The 20,603-nt window shown below is 41.4% G+C and overlaps 1 protein-coding gene across 1 annotated transcript in view; it reads left to right on the top strand.

The window, feature by feature from the left end:
* Positions 1–20,603, top strand: part of LOC145994310 (protein takeout-like) — a 376,069-nt gene that overhangs the window by 20,944 nt on the left and 334,522 nt on the right. The window contains exons 3-5 of the mRNA XM_083130413.1: positions 4,056–4,148; positions 13,752–13,899; positions 19,344–19,477. Coding sequence (XP_082986539.1) covers positions 4,056–4,148; positions 13,752–13,899; positions 19,344–19,477 — 375 coding nt within the window. The remainder of the gene's footprint in view (positions 1–4,055; positions 4,149–13,751; positions 13,900–19,343; positions 19,478–20,603) is intronic.

Genomic DNA, 20,603 nt, shown 5'->3' on the forward strand with positions numbered 1-20,603 from the left:
GAGTATTTCGATACTTCTGCGTATCCTCAACCCAACAGATTTGGAATTCCATCTCGTAACAAAAAAGTCCTAGGTAAACTGAAAGATGAATGTAACGGTGATGTTATTGTCGAGTTCGCGGGTTTGCGTTCGAAGATGTATGCCATGAGAACAGAAAGTAGCGTCACGAAGAAAGCAAAAGGTGTGGGCAAGAATACGGTGGAGAACAAACTCACCTTCCACGATTACATCGATTGCCTTTACTCACAATCGACGATACTAAGTATAGAACAAAGAATCCAAAGTGTAGACCACGTGATTACAACAAACGAAGTTAGGAAAGTAGCATTAGATCCGCATGACGATAAAAGATGTATTTTGTCTTGTGGAATCCACACGTTGCCTTGGGGACACTATCGTTTAGAAATTAGTAAAAATTGTAGGCAATGCAAATGAAAAAAAATAAACTTAAATAACTATAACTAAAATAAAAAAAAACTTTAACTGTCTCAAATTATCACATACACAATAAATAACTAGCAAGGACAATGAATCTCTTTGGTTTCCGAAAGCAAACAATGGAGACTGTACACCGCACGGCAGATCATGAATTTCTACCTTCCATGTTATCTAAACTCAACGGCCTGTTGATCAATCAATTTTCGGAACGCTGCTCTTCTTGCTGGAACAGTGACGATTTCGGATTCGCGACGATCGACATGACGAGGAAACCCAACGACGGAAAATACAGAAACAAAATCAACGACTTTCTAAACGTTGCAACGTTGTGAGAAACGTTTCTCACAACGTTGCAAGTTAGGCATCTCGGGCAAACTTCGATGCAATGTTTATACTTGGTAGTTTGACTTCTGACCAAACGTGATAGAGAACGAATTAGCGTGTAATGATAGACATCCTCGTTGGAAATGAGAAGGAGATTAATCACACGAGCATCGTCATCGTCGATATCGCTTATCCTGACGGGATGCACGACATGTTTATCTGACGTGAAGGAATATACATTAATAGCGATGCGTTTTCCGGCACGATTTTCGAACTTTGTTATATCCGACAATGTCACCGGGTATTCGATGCCAGACATTACACTTTCAAACTCGGACTCGTATTGCTTGTAATAAGAAACCCGTTCTGGATTATTTGACCAATAAACAGAATGCAGTGCAGCCAATATACACCAAAGGAAACACTTGTTATCACTGTTCTGTATATTTAACACAGCCCTCTTGTGTTGAATGTTCGGTGGAAGAGGAACGTAGCTGGATGCGCGAAGAGGCGAGAATCGGTTCACGTAAACGGTTAACGTGTGAGGACTTCCACACAAAGCCCATCCCGACCCTTTAGCCTCGAAATCGTCGTGTTTCTTAACCAGCTCTTTGGAAACTTTATAATAAAAGTTGTCCAAATTTTCGACGTCAGCAAAATAAAGTGTCTGGTTTTTTGTACGATGATAAAAAATACTCGTTGTGCCATCAACTTTCTCGTATTCAGAAAACAGAACAACGTATACTTTTATGGAATTATTTTCAAGTTTATTTTTTAGAATATTTAGTACAGAGGTTTTCGTTTCATGCAAGAAACTAAGGATGTCACGGCCTGGTTCTGACTTAATTGAAAAATCCTGGAGTTGGTCGTTGAATGCAGATCTAATCGGTTTGCGTTCATCCGATAATTTAACTTGTTTGGAAGTGGAAGCTTCCGTTTCTGGATTATCGATTTTCCTTTTCAATGTTCCTTGTTCGATCGATGGTTTGCAAATTTTGAGGTGTTTACTTAAATTTGCAATGCTGATCATCTTTCCACATCGAGCACAAGACTTAGAAGGTAACAAACGATTAATTCTCGAGCCTGTTTCGCTACATCTTGCCCTGTGCTTGCTAATATTAGTTTTAGATATTAATTTTTCGCAAGTAACACATTCAGTTTTATCATTTTTTCGATTGAAACTGGTGGTGGATGCCATTATGCTTTCTCCAAAAAATCACAGAAATCAAAAAGTGTCTAGCGATACAATTTTCAGGTATGTTATTTTATATAGAATTTCTTGGAGTGATTACAAAACTCAAAAATTCAATCTACTGTAAATAGAATTTCGGGTATGTTATTTATATATAATTTCTTGTGTGCGAATACAAAAACTCAAGAATTCAATCTACTGTAAATACAATTTTCAGGTATGTTATTTTATATAGAATTTCTTGAGGTGATTACAAAACTCAAAAAAATCAATCTACTGCGAATATAATTTTCAGGTATGTTATTTTATATAGAATTTTCTCAGGGGCGAATACAAAACTCAAAAATCCAAGACAGTTCAGTTTTAACGTGTTCATATTTGAAAAAAATACAAAAATACGCCTTGGAGATTTCAACCAATCCACTTTACTAGATTGGCGAAACTCTTAACTATTGTTATTTGGAACCTTTAACCTTTTTTTGGTGACGTAGAGTACGCGTAGAGAGGTTGGGTTTAGTGTGTCGATCGAGTCTCGGTGTCCTCTGTCCTCCCATACCAAAATAAACACGTCACAATACAGAAATAATAAGAGGCGTGTGTGTGTGTGTGGCAGAGAGATCACATCGTTCCGAGAGGTTTACAAAAGTCACGATATACAAACATTTGACCGGGGCTTGGAAAATTACGATAAGGTGCATTCATCCTTCAAGAATAAGAGACTGCATTATTTACTCATCACGTTGTGTCAGCGCAATAAATGAGGCGCTGAACGTAGAGAGAAAATGAGAGTTTTTGAGGTTTGGTGAACCTCAATTAATAAAAATAAGTTTTTGAGGTTTTGGTGGGCTCCAAATAATCAAAATGAGTTTTTGATGTTTTGGTGCTGTTTTCTACGCTGTGAAACATCGTCAGCGCAATAAATAAGGCGTGTAACGTGGAGAGAAAGTGAGTTTTTGAGGTTTGGCGAGCCTCACCGAGCCTCACCGAGCCTCATTTTCTGTTGGTGAACCGGGCCACCTGCACTACTAGTTATCTTGGAAACGGTGAGACTTAGGAAAAATCTGTTTGCGGATTCGTCATGTACGCCTATATGTAAGTAAAATATGAATAGAACCTATGCTCGGAAATCCAAAATGGCGACCGGAAGTGGGGTTATCTTTGAAACGGTAAGACTTAGAAAAAATCTGTTTGCGGATTCGTCACGTACGCCTATATGTAAGTAAAATATGAATAGAACCTATGTTCGGAAATTCAAAATGGCAACCGGAAGTGGGGTTATCTTGGAAGCGGTAAGACTTAGGAAAAATCTGTTTGCGGGTTCGTCATGTACGCCTATACGTGAGAAAAAATATGGATAGAACCTATGCTCGGAAATCCAAAATAGCGACCGGAATTGGGGTTATCTTGGAAACGGTAAAACTTAGGAAAAATCTGTTTGCAGATTCATCATGTACATCTATACGTAAGAAAAAGTATGAATAGAACCTATGCTTGTGTGTGCTCGTACCAAGTATGAGTGGGAAAAAAAGAGAAAAATAGGAAATTTTACAAAAACATCGCTAAACACTAAAACATCGACAAAAATTTGTCAAAATATGTCAAAAACTGATTTTCAATTGATAAAAAAGAGGCTACAAAAACACTCGTACCAAGTATGACTTTGAAACGCCCAATATGCACTACTTTAGTTAGTTAGTTACATACATACATGAATATGTAATTATGAAAGATGTGTTGAAAACAAGATGTAAATGTGAAAATAGACTGTGTTGATTCAGTGCTCTGCCAAGATGTGGTCGAATTTTCCACCCCAAGCAAGCGAAAGTGGGCACGAGTGATGCAGTCAGCTGCTTGCCAGGTAAAAACCTTCCAATGTATTGCCAATATGGTTGATCGCGGTTATTCTCTTCTTGGTACGATGGTAGATTGTGTTTTTTTCAATTGTAGTAGCTTGTCATTTGGACAAAACTGCAACTTCAACATTATTAATTAGCGTTTGTCAATTGAAGTAGCTCGTCAGTAGGACAAAACTGAAACTTCAACATTATTTATTATGAGACTTTATTTGTATGATTGACAAATGTTTTCTTGTTAATTTCAGCCGAGTATGTGACACCGTGCAAGATAGCCGACCCGAACTTTGACGACTGCGCCAGAAAATCAGCCACAGATTTCCTCAAATCATCTTCACAAAGTTAGTATACGCTAAAAAGCATTAACATTAGTCACTACAAAAACGTATTGTTACACTCAAATTGTGATATTTATTTCACAAAGACTAATAGAAAATTGTTAAGGAAGGCCGCACGCAAAATTTTCTAAGCGGGGGGGGGGCAGCAATGGCCAGAGAGGGGGGGGCATGGGGTGACGCTATCTCCCCAGTTATGAAAAGTCACAAAAAGCATCTCCTACTAATAATTTGCATAGGCAACCGGCCAACCACTGCATTTTCTCCATGTTGATCCATGAAAGCATCCCCTCACCTCTCCCAAAACTCGTTTCTCCAGATCTCAGTGGAGGAAAGTCCCCCTCTCCCTTTCTCCAGCCGTCATGTGCGGGCGACCTTGCTATTAAGTAATTTTGGATATTTTTACTTTTGGGAGGAACTAATGTAGTTTCTGAGTTAAGTAGGGAGTTAAGAATGCTTACTCTTAACCTATTTTGCTTGTACTTTCATGAATGTTCGTGACAATCGTACTACAGTACAGGGTGTCCACATTAAACCTCTCTGATTTCAAACTACCATTGTGAGGAAGTTATTCGACATACAGCCTTGCGGTTTGCGGCATCATGTAAAACAACTCAATTTTTTATTATTATTATTTTTTAATTTGGTGCACTTCTATGTGTGCTCCTCTCGTAACCATCAAAATGTCTAGCCGATACTCTATCTCGACCCACGTGCGCACTAACATGTCATTGCATACGGAGTGACTAGGAACTTATCACACCAAGCCTTAATTGTCTTTACTTCTGGTCGTTCCCGTACAAACGCACGTCTTAAATGTCTTTGGACTGAAATTGGCGATTTCGTTTCCGCATACCACACCATGCACTCCGCTCTCTCTTGTGCTGTCGTCATCATTGCTAATTATTCAGCAACTACAAACAACACTTTTTGAGTTGGTTTACCCGATGCCGCAAACCGCAAGGCTCAATGTCGAATAGTTTCCTCGCAATTGTAATTTCAAATCAGGCAGGTTTAGTATATTAGCACCCAACGTTATTTGGGCATTCTTCATTGTCCAGCACCTCTCATATTTATATCTAGAGTAGAGAGGGGTAAGATTGCGCGTTTGCACGATCATGTTTTTTTTTTGTTTTTTTTTTCCTGCTGAAATATTGTTTACTGAGCTTTCGGAAATTTACTGTACATTGGCAAAGTATAGTGCATTCTGTGTTACATTTTACGTACGTTACTATAGATTCATAACTTCAATAAAACATAATGAACAAAAACTGCGCGGTCTTGCCCCCATCTTGCTCTATTCTAACACCGCTGAGTATGTAATCCTGGCCTCACATCCGCTGGGGACTTTCCGTGGAGGATAGAGACTCTAACCTCTCGGTGAGGGGTCAGAGACCGTAAAATCGTAAGAAAGTTATAAATCGTCCCGAACAGTAAAACACGTGCTCAGTCTGGAATTAGAAATCGTCGAGTGTGGTGGGCACAGTGGAGAAGCAGTTCGAGGCAGCGTGTAACTTCAGGCGCGAGACGCCTCAGTAAGTTGCACCTTGTAACGTGGGGGAGGGGCTAAGGGAGATTGCACGCGGTAATTAACTGGAAGCGGCAAGCGGCAACTCGCCTTCAAGGTACAATAAGGTTCGAAACCCACTCTTCACGTTACAAGTTATATTCCTCCCCTTTCTGTGTCGTACTTCCCGCACAACGACGCAGGAGTTTACGGGCGACGAGTACAAGAAGCACGAGACAAAAAAAGGAAGGAGACCTGAAAACAAAAGAAACTCACGTGCGTCACGTAATGTGCACGAGAAGTTTCAAACAGGGTTCAACAGCGAATAGCAATGTTAGCCTTCTTCACTGTAATCAAAATCAATATAGTAATTACTCCAACGTAACCTCCTTTCTCGTTCCTCTGGCTACTGATGCAAAAATTAAACACGTGTACGTTCGCCCTTATTTTGTTATGTTAATTTTAGGATCGTTTCGCGACCACTTTCTTTATCGCGCAATTCTTACTGTTCAGAACATGATACCAGAAATTAAGATGCCACACAATTCAATTAATAAACACAACTGTATTCAAGATTGTTACCAAGTACATTATATGAATACGACAAACAAACCCAAGGTATTTTATACTGGGTGTAATTCAACAGCACATTAATCAATTAACAGGTCGAGCGACCGGCGCTCCATTTTACCATATTACATAAATACCCCATTCAATTTTAACAATCATGCAAAAATGTAAATGCAACCGTCCAGTTAACAATCTTGTCTCTTTTCCAATTGACGCTATACAATGAATTTACAAGCGGGAGCATTTAATCTCTCAAAAGGTGTGCATTGCATGTTTGGGTAAGAACGTCCCGTTCTTCTTTACTTAATCAAACAAAAAGGCCAAAACGACCTTTATTTTTAACTTACTCCCTGTACTTTATTTTGCGTGTGTCCCCATTTCTCAGTGCATCATTAGTGCTACCTCTACGCGGACAGGATTGCTATTGGGATATAACAGGCAGGGGATCGCGAATATTCCAAGTCCTTTTTATTTTGTTTGATTCAGATGTGAGTGCGCTCGCATTTAACGTTGCTTGAAACAAGGGTAATCCCACCTGGAACAACAAGTTCCATTATAAAAGTTCAAGTTCCTATTTTTTTTCTCAATGGCACTTTACCAAAAGGGTTCATTAACGATTCTCCCACGTTCTTTCTTTGTAACTTTCACAAACGCCAATTTAATCAAAAAAAGGCTGGTTCGCGTAAATTATACTAAGTCCACACTTGCACGAAAACGTACGCTGATTTATGGCGCTACAAAAAGGTTCACCGTGCTAATAATCGAAGAAACAAGTGGGCAAGTCATGGGCACAAATAAATGGGGGAAGAATACATGGATCTTCTCGTAATTTCACTTATTTCAAAAGGTTATGCCGTGAGAACGTTGTAACCAAAACTTTCGCAGCGAACGGTAAGGAAATAATCTTATTCCCACTTTCACGGTCTAGAGATTGTTTGTACATACCTCCCCACGAGTATTCACATCACGTAGAGCTGCAATGCCTTCCTTCAATTAGAGTCACTGTACTCAATTCATGGCCTTCTCTCCATTCAGCGGTCGGCGTGGCAGACGTCAGTTCTACCGGTCGTGGTTCGGGTACTCTCTTGCCGGCGAGGACAAGATGACGAGCACCGTACTGGATGCAAGCCGTTCGAAGCGGGCGTGCGAGGTTGAGAACGAAGGACGAACTGAACTGCCTGGTGCAGCGGAATTTACGAGCGGGCGTAAGCCGCAAAAATATGCCGCCAGGGGCAGCACCAGAGAGCAATCGTGAGGCGAAACGCCCTCGATGGCTAAAAATTGAACTTGCAATTTTTAATTATGTAAGGTTTGTAAACACGCAAAAGGGACAAACGTTACAACCTCGAACACAGGACATTAGAGTGAGCGTCATCACGATCAGGTCACGGTAAGTGTGGAGAGAGCTTCGCTCTTGCTTTCCTCTTCTTGACAGAGTAGGCCACTTATGTTATAAAATAACAACATCTCGCTTTGCGTAATTTGCTACATTCCCTTGTGACTCAAACGATCACCAAGCTGTTCACCGAGTCACACTTCAATATATTATTGTCATGAAATATATGTCAATTATTGAAAAAGTAATTAACCTTTACTTTCCCAATGGTCTATGAGTGTTCCATCCACAATATAGCTCGAGTTGCCCGATGGCACACTCATGGACCATCGTGCTAATTAAACAATTCATGTGCTTTTAGGGCCTTCATACTTGTATGTGAGGTTGTAAACGCTGACAGATGTTGAGATAAAACTTTGAAATGTCATGTGGAAGAAAACCAACCCACCCAGGACACCCTCCCCCCGACTCCAAAGTTACGTATGGAAGCTGACGCGAATTTTAAATTTGTACACTTATTTGACATAAAATGTTATAACTCGTAGACTATTTGACCAATCTACTTCGGGTAACTTTTGTTTTTCCGCTATAACATCAAAGCATGCAACCGTGCAGGAATGAAAACGCCGAAGTCAATAAGGGGGGTTAGGTGGGCCGTGGCCCCCAACCTTCAATGAAAAAAATCATAAAAATGGGGAGTTTGCCCCCTCTTCCCCCGCTATTTTTGGAAGGGGAGGCAAACTTTAGCCTTATTTTCAACGAATGGTCCTTTCTCAACGGAATGAAAGTCATTTCATGTTTCTGGCTGCATTACATTATAGAATATGTGAAAAAACTCCGCATATTTTTGGCGTTTTGATTTCTTCACGGCTGCATACCCTGATGTTCTAGCTGCAAAACAAAAGTTACCCGAAGTAGATTGTTCAAATATTCTCCGAGATATAACGTTTTTCTGAAATAAGTGTAAAATTTAAAAATCACGCGCAAATTCGGCGGCCAGAGAGAGGTTACTTTCGAAACCCCGCTCGGCAGTTTAAATTAAACATACATATAAATTAATTAATTTGCTACATTTATAAACTAGCAAATGAATTCCTGTAACAACTGGTTTAAAATGTCAAGGAATTAGAAGATAGGTGAAATGTTCTTAGTAGGTGTTATATTTTATTTAATTATTGCTTTCTATTAATAATGATCAGTAGCATTTCATACTTTTCTTGTGTCATGTTTCTATAATGGTGTAAATCCGTTAATGATCTCTCGAAATAAATATACTGCTGGACAAAAAAACCCGGACACCTTAATATTTGACATCTGAATTGCAATTACTTATGAATTACGCTCTCAGTTAAGTATTGAACAATTGAACATTCATTATTGAACATTTTCCACAGTTTTCCGTTTATTATTTATCTATTTATTTATTTATTTACTCGTATTTACTTATTTGGAACACTTAGTAGGCTCAAAATTAATTTCATGCAATTTTGTTTTAATTTATTGATTTTCAATTCCTGTTGATGTTATTTTGTTTAATGTCTAGAGAGGCATGAATTTTGGTTCATAGTAACCATAGTAACAGATAATATTGACATTGTCATTGCTGGTATTTTTCTTGCAAGTGTATTGTAAGTTTGCTGCTAGCTTGAAAATGAGACGTGAAGAGGTAGTGTAAAAGCAGTAACTCTTCGCGATGATGGTCGTAGTGTACACTATATTGCTAGGGTGCTAAATATAGCACGAAGTACTATCCATGAAGGTCTCAGACGGTATGACGCAACCGGTTCCTATGGTAGAAGACCGGGTTCTGGTCAGAAACGATGCACAACAGCACGGGAAGATCGTTTAATGCGTATCATAGTCTTAAGAGACCGTCGTACGACTTCAAATATTGTGGCACAGCATTTGAGAAATGTTCATAGAACTGTGGTTTCTTCACGAACAGTTCGTAGAAGACTGAATGAAAGTGGTTTATCATCTCGGAGGCCGGCTGCAGGTCCCAGGTTGTTAGCACGTCACCGGAAGCGAAGACTGGAATTTTCTACAAAACACTTACGTTGGAATGTGGAGCAGTGGGAAAAGGTTTTATTCTCTGATGAGTCAGAATTCAACCTACGTTCATCAGACGGGCTTGAACATGTGTATAGAAGACCTAATGAGCGTTATGCACAATGTTGTTTCGTTGAAATAACACCCTTTGGAGGTGGTGGTGTCATGGTCTGGGGAGGTATCTCTTTACAAGGACGTACAGAGTTGGTTCTTGTAGATAATGAGGCAATGGCAGCTTGCAGGTATATTACAGAATGTGTGGCAGATCATGTAGTACCATATGCACCATTCATAGGCCCGGACTTTGTTTTTATGCATGACAATGTGCGTCCTCACGTTGCGAATATTGTCACGGAGTACTTGGACGAAGTTGCGATTACGCGATTAGAATGGCCACCACAAAGTCCGGACCTAAATCCGATAGAGCACGTCTGGGATCAACTGAAACGACATATCAGAAACCGCGCAATAGTTCCAGAAACAATTGAAGAGCTAAGACGTGCTATTCAAGAAGAATGGGAGCAATTGGACCAAGAAGTGATTGCCAACCTGATTCGAAGTATGCCACGGCGGTTACAAGCTGTAATTGATGGCAGGGGAGGTAACACCCGCTATTAGACCCCACCAGTACCAGTTAACAATATTAAAAAAAAAATATTGCTAAAATTTTTTTTGGTAGTTTTCTGTAACTTTCGTTTATGTTCTAATTTAACTTATTAACAATAAATTTTAATTTGCTTTCTGTTGAATATATTCAGGATTTCTTATTTCCAATAATTTCTGCAACATTTACTTAGCCTTCGAATCAGAATTTATGCGTTATCACAAAAAATGCAAGTGTCCGGTTTTTTTTGTCCAGCAGTATATTTCCTTATAAGATCTTTAGCTAGAGATTTCAGAGCCCAGGACGAGAATAGGTTTTGGCACCCCCTACACACCCACCTCCGGCTGGAGTAAGACGAAATTGGGCCTGATTCTGTCACGTCAAAACATAACAATGACATACCGTCGATTTTTTCTGTACAATTAACTTTCAAGGTGAAAAATTTACTACGTCGCACTTAATGAACAATAATAAAGTGGCAACAATTGCCAAGGTATTGCAAAAAACGCAGCTAAATTACTAAGTAGACTGTTTAACGTAAAATTGATAGCATTTACTTGGAATCTTCGTTGAACAATAAACACAACGACGTTATAGTTACGTCAGAGCGCAAAGAATAACTGTATAATAAGTAACGTCGTGTCAAGGCGTTGGGGCTCCAAAATTTCATTCTAAGATTTATTTTCAGGTTAATATAGCAAAAGAAAACTGTTCAGCTTTCGGAAAATTCTCGTCTGTTTACAACTGGGCCTATTTCAGGAATGGGCCTAATTGCTGCAGCATCAATAGCACCCAGCTTAATCCGTAACTGCGGCATACTTAGATATTGAAGAAATATTTAGTCTCTACTGAAAAGAAAAATTAGCATCCAGGAAATGTGGCAAATAAAAGGACAGTCGGTTGTGCATCTCATATCATCTTCATTCAAGCAGTCTGTGCCATTGTTCACATCTGCAAATTCGATTGAAAATTAATGATCTGATATACTAATACTGTTACCAATATTTTACGTAACTGGGTGGAGGGACGAAAAATGAGATACTTTAAGAAGACATTAGTTTCCTATTATAATAACATGTAAGTGTTGTTTTATACGGTAACCGACGAAAGGAGGTGAGAAATGAAGGAGAAATAACAGGTCGGTCTAATTTCTGTGCTCCAGGGATAGTTGATTTCGTAAAACAACACTCTTGAGTGCAGTATACCACCATGAATAATAATAAATCACGGTGTGTCAACATATCATAATGGTACCGGAATCGAACCATAGGATACGTTACTTCCCAACAAGTAGCTTAGTCTTCCGTAGAGCATGCGAAGGATATACAACTAACATCATCTAAAGAAACACTGAAATAAAACGTGGCACACACAGATTGGTTTAAATACCTACACGACTGAACCGGCACTATCATTTTCAATAAAAGGGTTTGCCTGTCTCGTGACGTAGGCCTCCTCTGAATAGCTAGTCCTTAATCTCTCTCACACAGAAAGTCTATTTAACTGGTTGTCAATAACTTAACTCCAAATGACCTCTCCCTGTTCTCAAAGTCGTGAGAGCCTAAAACTGAGTGTTCCTCCTGGACTTTAAATTAAAGACTCACTCCCAACTTTTCACTTCCCAACCCTTTCTCCCTCTCAATCTCCAAGCAACAACTGATTTTTTCTCCCAAAAAACACCAACCCTTAACCTCTCTCTCTGCTCCAAGCATTCGGTCATTCCCCGACAATGCACAATACCTCATACCTTAGTTGAAACATTCTTAACTTTTCTGCTGTAGAATGACTGAACTACACAGGAATGCTTAAGGATGATACGATTTCAGTTTCCTTATACATACATTGGTCTGTTTGTCTCAGCGCCTAGGGTGATAATCTCCTTCGCACATTCGGCATCCATGGGAATTCGTACCCTTACTGTGGCAACTAACGCTATGGTGGTATCGCAGCTGGACGTACAATTTAGTGTATCAATATTATGACACCATTAAGCCTTGTTTCCATGATATGAAAAACTCAACATGCTGACCAAGGCAGTAATTTATTTTATTAAAAACATAAACTAAACGTAACGTTTCAACCTTCTAGCAAGGTCTTCTTCAGACTCTGTATCAAGTAAAAATGTAACAAGATACAGAAACAGGGCATTATATATACACAAACATTACTCCCTCCAGACTATTAGACAGTTGTTGCATTCTCTTCTGTTCTCCCTAAGCAGATAGTAAGGGAGAAGAGAATGCTAGTGAGAAAATGGAAGGAGGCCAAGGAAATAGAGAAGAAAGGTGAAGAAGACACAATTAACAGGAATGGGGGACTGAAGTTAAACAAAGAATGGAAGAAGGTGTTAGAAAGAGTGGAAAGGACAAGAGAGAAAGAGGAGAGGAGAAGGAAGCAAAATGAAGGAAAAAGAGCATGAGATAAAAAGTCCAACCACATTCTATATGGAAGTAAATTTATTTAGCCTTTTAGGTGAAAGTACAGTTGACAAGGGAGAGCCACTTGCTAGAAAGTTCCAGTACTACTTTCTAATAGTCTGGAGGGAGTAATGTTTGTGTACATATAATGCCCTGTTTTTGTATCTTGTTACATTTGTACTTGATACAGAGTCTGAAGAAGACCTTACTAGAAGGTTGAAACGTTACGTTTAGTTTATGTTTCTAATAAAATAAATTACTGCCTTGGTCAGCATATTTAGTTTTTCATATCAATATTATGGTTCAATGTAACGGGGAAAAATTCGACCTCTGCAATAGCCCCCCCCCCCTCACCTTTCTCCCTGGCCCGACACTCAACAATAAATCGTTTACAGAGAAAGGCTGTCACACGGTATACCGCTTGGTGTTTATTTCTTACATTCCATTCTCAAAAGTATTCGAATAATACAGTATTCCCAAATAAAAAATGTTTTCAAAAATCCTTTAATTGTCTCATACCAGCACAACTGAAAAGTCATGATTTGATTTGCTTTATAATATAGTCTATGTTTACAAAATAATATATTTATAAGTTAAAAGATACGTATTAGGAATGAATTATATAATGAAGAACATGTCTGAATGTGAATTAACCAAAAAAAAAAAAATTCTCATCAAGACTGCAGTTCGGAAAAAGTTAGGACAGGGATTAAAAATAGTGAACTGTCCCAACCAAATTGGAACTTTTGGTATCTTTGCATAAATGGTTATAAAACTAAATTACTAAATATAGTAGACTATAGACTTCTGGACTCCCCAGAAATAACCCATTCATTTATGCAAGAAGAACAGCGAAATTCCTGCAAAATCTGAACAATCGTCCGTGTTATTTTTGTATGTTTTATAGGTTCGCATAAAAATATTTATGCACCCCCCCACCTTGGGTACGGGCCTGTCTTCTGTCGTCTTCAGGTGAACATTTTTTGTCTTGCGGTGGTGGGATCCATAGTTTCTTGCATGATAGTCAATTTTCTATCAAAAGCATGTTGATCTAATAAGTGTGTTGGTGACCAGTCCAAACTAGCAGAAATTGTTATTGCAATCTTCTTTCCTATCGTAATTGCAGTAATGGCGTCAATTGGTCTGTCACCGCTTGATCCTCAAGATATCAGAAAGATGCAGATCCGTGACGGAACGAGGGCCGTTGGTGTGACTTTCACATTTGAGAATCTCAAGATCCATGGATTCCGAAATGCTCAGTTAACGTCACTCAGGTTTGTACCACCTCATCTGGTAATATCTGCTTATATATGGCATTAGGTACAAATAAATTCTCACCTTTCTTTAAAGAAAGTAAATGTTTATTCGTAAAGCGTAGTCTTACGTTTTAATCTCCATTGGAATATATTTACTTACTAGCTGATTGCCCGGCGTTGCCCGGGTATTTATTTATACCAATCTTCTATTAGACAGGAAAATAATTAATTCTAACTATAGTGTAAAATGAACTTGGAGTTGAACGGCATTGGGAGTGTCACTATTCATCTTAGCGACCCCGAAAACTATGGATTTCACATTAATATCGGTCTTTTCGATTATTTTTATATGTCACCCCATTCTCACCCCCACCCCTAGTGGAGCCAGGGGTGTCTTGGAGTTGAACGGCATTGGGAGTGTCACTATTCATCTTAGAGACCCCGAAAACTATGGATTCCACACTATCTTCGGTCGTTTTTGAATATTTTTACATGTCACCCTTTCCCCACCACCAAGGGTTCAAGGGGTGTGTTATCCTTACAGTATTTCTTTGCATATTGCAAGTTACGTATATGTGTACAAAGGTTAGTTGAATTCGCTCCAGGCGTTCGAGAGTTATGTCGGAAAAAACACACACACACATATACACACATACATCCATTTCTATACAGGGTGTTTCGTAAGTTCGTTTACAATGCTTGGGAGGTGATTGTACGAGTGAAAATAAGGTGGAAAGTTCATGTAACGAAATTCCGGAAACGGCTTTGTTATCGAGTTATTGACGTTTGAAAACGTGGAAAAATGATTTTCCGAAGTGAATAATGGCATAACGGGTGGAGAAAAGTCGTCGGTGTTGGGCGGTCCACTAAGAAATTGGGTACTCTCTTGTCAAAAAATCACGCGGCAATGTTGTGCAATGTCGGCGCAAGGGATTCCCCATAGGACGCGAACGAAGATGTTGACGGGAGTGGGGTGGATGTGCGTTCTGCGTGAGCTGGTATCGACGAAAATTGGCATGTGTTGAATAGCACCAAAAAACAAAGAAAATTTCCTGAGCGAAGGGCACCATGACGTAAAAACGAAAAAATGAACTGTCATAGGTTGCATACCCTGAAGGGCAGATGGGTGTCCGTGTGATCTGACGTTTAGTACCACATTTCCCGCTAGGGGTGCCAACAGTGTAGGTTTCCTCATGAAGGAGCGCACGTGTCTGTGCCATTCGTGCTTCAGGTGTTGTGCCAGCAGCAGGTTCTTAAACTTTCACGGTTGAATGGAAAGACGTGAGGTTCTTGGACAGTAGTGTTGGGCAAACATTTCACCTATCAGTGTTACGTGTTAATTCTTAGCCACAGCCCATCGTGTTCTGTTAAGTGTACTAGTGTTAACGGCCGTAAACACTTGTAACCCGGTGTAAGGAATGGCTGCATGCACGTCCCAAGAGCTGGAGGACATGCATCTGATTTATGGGGAGACTGGAGGTAATAGCCGTGCTGCAAGGCGTCTGTATGGGGCACGTTTTCCAAATATGTTGTTACCATCGCACACCTTATTTCAAACTGTAGACACTCGACTTCGGGAAACAGGATAAATGTTGCCACCTCGTCGAGAAGTTGGACGACCGCGAAGTGTGCGAACACGACGGTTTGTGGAAGATGTGCTAACTGCAGTGATGGATCATCCAGGCACAACTACGCGCGCACTAGCTCACGAACGAAACATCTCCCATGTGAATGTGTGGCGAGTTCTGGCAGAAGAGGGGATGCACCCGTACAAATTGAAGAAAGTGCAAGACCTTTTACCTTGGGACTTTGTCCACCTGAGGACTTTGTTCATCAAATTGAAACTATCCCCAATTTTCAGAATACGGTACTATGGACTGATGAGGCTATCTTCACGAAAACTGGTGTGTTCAATAGTAAAAACAGTCATGTGTGGGAACATGAAAATCCACATGCACTGCTAGTGGCACATCATCAGCACAGATTTCCAGTGAATGTGTGGTGCGGGATACTGCATGACCATTTGATTGGACCGTACATTCTCCCTGTTCGCCTATGTGGATCCACTTATCAAGCATTTCTCAGTGAGGTTCTGCCTGAACTATTAGAGGACGTGCCCTTGGCACTGAGACAAAGACTGTGGTCTCTACATGACGGTGCACCCCCACATTTCGATCGGAATGTGCGCCATTTCCTCAATACCGTATTCCACAACCAGTGCATTGGCAGGGGAGGGCCTGTGCCATGGCCACCTCGATAGCCTAATATTACGCCCCTGGATTTCTTCCTCTGGGGAGAGATGAAACACCTCGTTTACGAAACACCTGTCGTGTCAGCCGAGGACCTCGTTGCCCATATCAATGTAGCTGCAGCATCGATAGCAGAAACGCCGGGGTTGTTGGGTCGCACTAGACAATCCTTGATTCACCGTTGTCGCCTCTGCTTGGAAGTACATGGTGGACACTTTGAAAACCGTCTGTGATGAGGTTCCCTTCACATCTCCATTAAGCATACTGTATGTCCTTCAGGGTATGCAACCTATGACAGTTCAGTTTTTTCGTTTTTTCGTCATGGTGCCCTTCGCTCAGAAAATTTTCTTTGTTTTTTGGTGCCATTCAACACATGCCAATTTTCGTCGATACCAGCTCACGCAGAACGCACATCCACCCCACTCCCGTCAACATCTTCGTTCGCGTCCTATGGGGAATCACTTGCGCCGACATTGCACAACATTGCCGCGTGATTTTTTGACAAGAGAGTACCCAATTTCTTAGTGGACCGCCCAACACCGACGACATCTCTCCACCCGTTTTACCATTATTCACTTCGGAAAATCATTTTCCAACGTTTTCAAACGTCAATAACTCGGCAACAAAGCCGTTTCCTGAATTACGTTACATGAACTTTCCACCTTATTTTCACTCGTACAATCACCTCCCAAGCATTGTAAACGAACTTACGAAACACCTTGTATATAGGGTGATCCAGAAAGGCCGCCCGATATTAATTGGTGATCATCACTTTATTTATGCAAATAATTGCAAGCTACAAAGACAGAGGTGTGACGCAGACATGGGAGTTTGACGCTAGATATGTCAATCAGGTGTTGGATATCACATCACTCAGATGGGCACCACCGTTGTCGGAGCACTCATGCAGCCGAGCCACGAAGCTACGCCACAATGTATCATCCAGCATGGCAACAGGAATACCGGCTTTCATGGCAGATGTTAACCTTCAGTTCCTGCTGGACGGGTTTCGTAGACCCGGAACTTCAAGTATCCCCACATGAAAAAATCGGCTGCCGTCAGATCCGGCGAACGTGCCGGCCAAGCCACGTCCCCACGTCGGGAGATGAGGCGGCCCGGAAAGAGGTCACGCAATTTGGTCATGGAAACAAGGACTGTGTGTGCCGTTGCACCGTCCTGTTGGATCCATGTGACCTGAGGAAGGCATTGGAGCGCCGGCATGAGAAAGGCTTGGAGCATGGTCACATAGAGCTCTGAATTGACAGTACACGTTGCACCAGTGGCATCTCGAACGATGTATGGTCCAATGATTCCTGATGTACTGATCCCACACCACACAGTTAACTTTGGACTGTGCAACTCACGCTGATGCAATCGCCGCGGGTCTTCTGTACTCCAGAAACGGCAATGTTGTTTGTAGACCGACCCGAGCAGCAAAAAGTGCGCCTCGTCAGACATCAGGAGGTTGTCGACAATGCGTGGATCTTGTGCCCACATGTGGAGGAACGTGTCACAAAACTGAACACGTGCCACTTTGTCGGCTGGGGTCATTGCTTGCACTACTTGTACCTTATATGCTCGCGTATGCAAATCCAAGTGTAAAATGAGATGCAAACTGCCATACGTCACATGCAGTGCTTGCGATCTGCTGCGCACTGATCCTCGTGGACCTGTCTGGATGTCGGCCCGTACACGGTCGATGTTTTCCTGTGTCCTTACGGCTCGGGGTCGGCCAGGAGACGTGCTGTTTCGTACTGAACCCTCCTCACGACACTTAGCTACCCCGCGCCGAATGGTGTGGCTGTCCGGTGCGTCTCTGCATTGTTGGCGGAAAGCTCGTTGGGTTGCTACAATGGACTTGCTTTCAATAAACCACACCACCGCGCGAACACGGTCTTGAACATTCCACTTCTCCGTCGCAACTGATTCTCCCTCTATTCGTACACACCCTTCACTGCCGCCAGTGCGCGCCGACCAATGTTGGCTTTGCAGTAGCCAATCGCAATCGGGCGTCCTTTCTGGATCACCTTATATAGAGATGTCATCTTTTGGGCAGCTGACGAATCGCTTTGTGATATAACGACGGCGGTTTAGTGTTTATAATCTCAGCAATGTCATTTTCCACCTGTTGAAAGGTTTCTGAAGTGGGAATCCATTAGGTAGCGTGCTGCAACGATCCGAAGAGATAGTCGTCTGATGGGACCAGGTCAGGATAATAAGCCGCATGAGACAGAACTTCCTAACGGAACTGCTTAGTTCGCCTTGCCGTATGTGGCCTGACGTTACCGTGCAGCAATATCACATACCTACCCCCCCCCCCTCCCCGTGTCTTTATTCTCTCAATAACGTTAATCACACTAATCAGCTGACATTCATTTTTGAATTTTCGTTCAACAGTTGCTCCAATTCCTCATCCTCCACTTTCTTCGGCTGTCGAGGACGCTTTTCATCTTCAAGATTGACATTCTCCTCTCGGAATCGCTGAAATTACTTCTTGCAGGTGCTGTATGATATGGCATCTCCACCCAAGGCCGAACAAATCATTTTCGTCGCCCCAGCGGCATTCTTCTTCAGTTGATATGCAACGCCTGATGTGCTTCTTCTCGAACGAAAGCCGCTTCACTACTGATTTTTATGTTACGTGGTCTGCTAGTGGGGGATTTTACCTTTTTAGGTTGGTATTGGAATGCTCAAACATGGCGGGGAAAGTTGCAATTTTAACAATCGGAACAGTAAAGTATAAAAGATGAATTAAATTAGGGTGATAGAATTGTACACCCAATAGAAATGATGGCTCTTTTGTCCTAGCAAATTACTACATCAACGGCGTCCATAGTAATTGAGGAAGGTATGATTCGATTTTGATAAGGGAAAGTACAATGTTCCTAAAAGGAACAATGCAATGAGGCATTGTAATCACGGCAGAAGAAACTGGAGGTGGTTCCGTGAAAACAGTTTGTTTTACCTTCTAACGCAAACGCAAGTGGTTCCCTCAGTCCTATTCTGCTGCTTACTGGCCTTCAGGTGCATTGTACGGCGGGAGAGCTCTGTGGCATCCGCAAGTGCACTGGAGTTGCTACCCTACATCTGCAGGTAGGTATTTCAGCGTGCAATTAGATATTTAACAGGCTTCATTACACATTAAAGAAGTCTCCATTGTTCTTAGAGGATGTAAAATGACCCTTGTTCACTTCCAATTGTAATTATTTCCAGAATACAACCAGAACGCTTCATGTTCGAAGCTAATTTTACATTGGATGAACTGATGTTGGATGGCAACTATCGTGTGAACGGCAACATTTTGCTTCTTCCAATCGCCGGCAGTGGAGGCTGTAACATTACTACTGGTAAGTGCTATTTCTCTATCTCTATTAATATATTTACAATATTCTTTATCGTCTTATTTTATCTGCAGATACCATATCCGCTGGTTCGGTGGGCGATCGGAGGTCACCCCGATGGCGTAGTGGTAAGTTCGTCCCCTTGTAATCAAGAGATCGCGGGTTTCACACCCGGTGGAGGCATTTCCTGGTTCAGATCCCATTTTAAACTGTAGGTCCTATCCCGATTAGCCTATCTGTGCATAAAGTGTACTTAAAGCAACAATTCGGTGGCGAGCGCGTTAAGAGGTTGGTTTTCGATTTCTCCACTCGAATAGCCGTGTTCGAATCCCGGTTTCGGCATGGGTGTTCTTTGTGAGCAATATTCAAATAAAATCTGATTTTGAGGTTTTTTTTCTTTAAGTCCACTCAAGGTCCCGGGTTCGATCCCCGGCCGGTTCAAATCCGGGAACTTTTCTAACGATGGACGCGACCCCGGCGCCCACCCAGCGTCGAATAACATGGGTACCTGGGGGAAACCCTGGGGGGTAAAGGCGGTCAGGGGCGTGATGCTGATCACATCACCCCTACTCATGACCGGATCAAGAAAGTGTGGGGCGTTACCCCCACACCCCCTATACGCCTTCATGGCGTGGTGCTATGCACAGGGGAACACTTTACCTTTTTTTTACCACTTTATACACAAATAGGCTAATCTGGACTGGACCTTCATTCATTGACTGGCTTATTTTACTTCGCTCTTCTGCCACTTTCGGTTAATCGCGACGATAAAGATGAGTGATGGTATGATGGAATTGATGAAGAACACCCAGCAGAGGATTCAAACCCGGGACCCCTTGTGCTGCAGCAGTTGCGCTAACCACTACAACACGGAAATCTGCAAAATAACCAACTTATGACGTCAGTATAAATGTCTCTTCTCTGTCCCAGAACTAGCACTAGACATGCAAACCTAAATCAATTCTTACATACCAATATGAATTTGTACCATAACTTGTATGAAATAAATAATGCACAAAGAGAAACGGATGAATCACCACAAATCAAAGGTTTATTTTAGGCACCAGGACAAAGGTATTCCTGCAAAAGTATGCGGGTGAAAATGGATTCTTCGGAGTTTTTCCTCTTTAGT

Source organism: Lepisma saccharinum, chromosome 10 (genome assembly GCF_977018435.1).
Source record: "Lepisma saccharinum chromosome 10, izLepSacc3.1, whole genome shotgun sequence".
Classification (NCBI taxonomy): Eukaryota; Metazoa; Arthropoda; class Insecta; order Zygentoma; family Lepismatidae; genus Lepisma; species Lepisma saccharinum.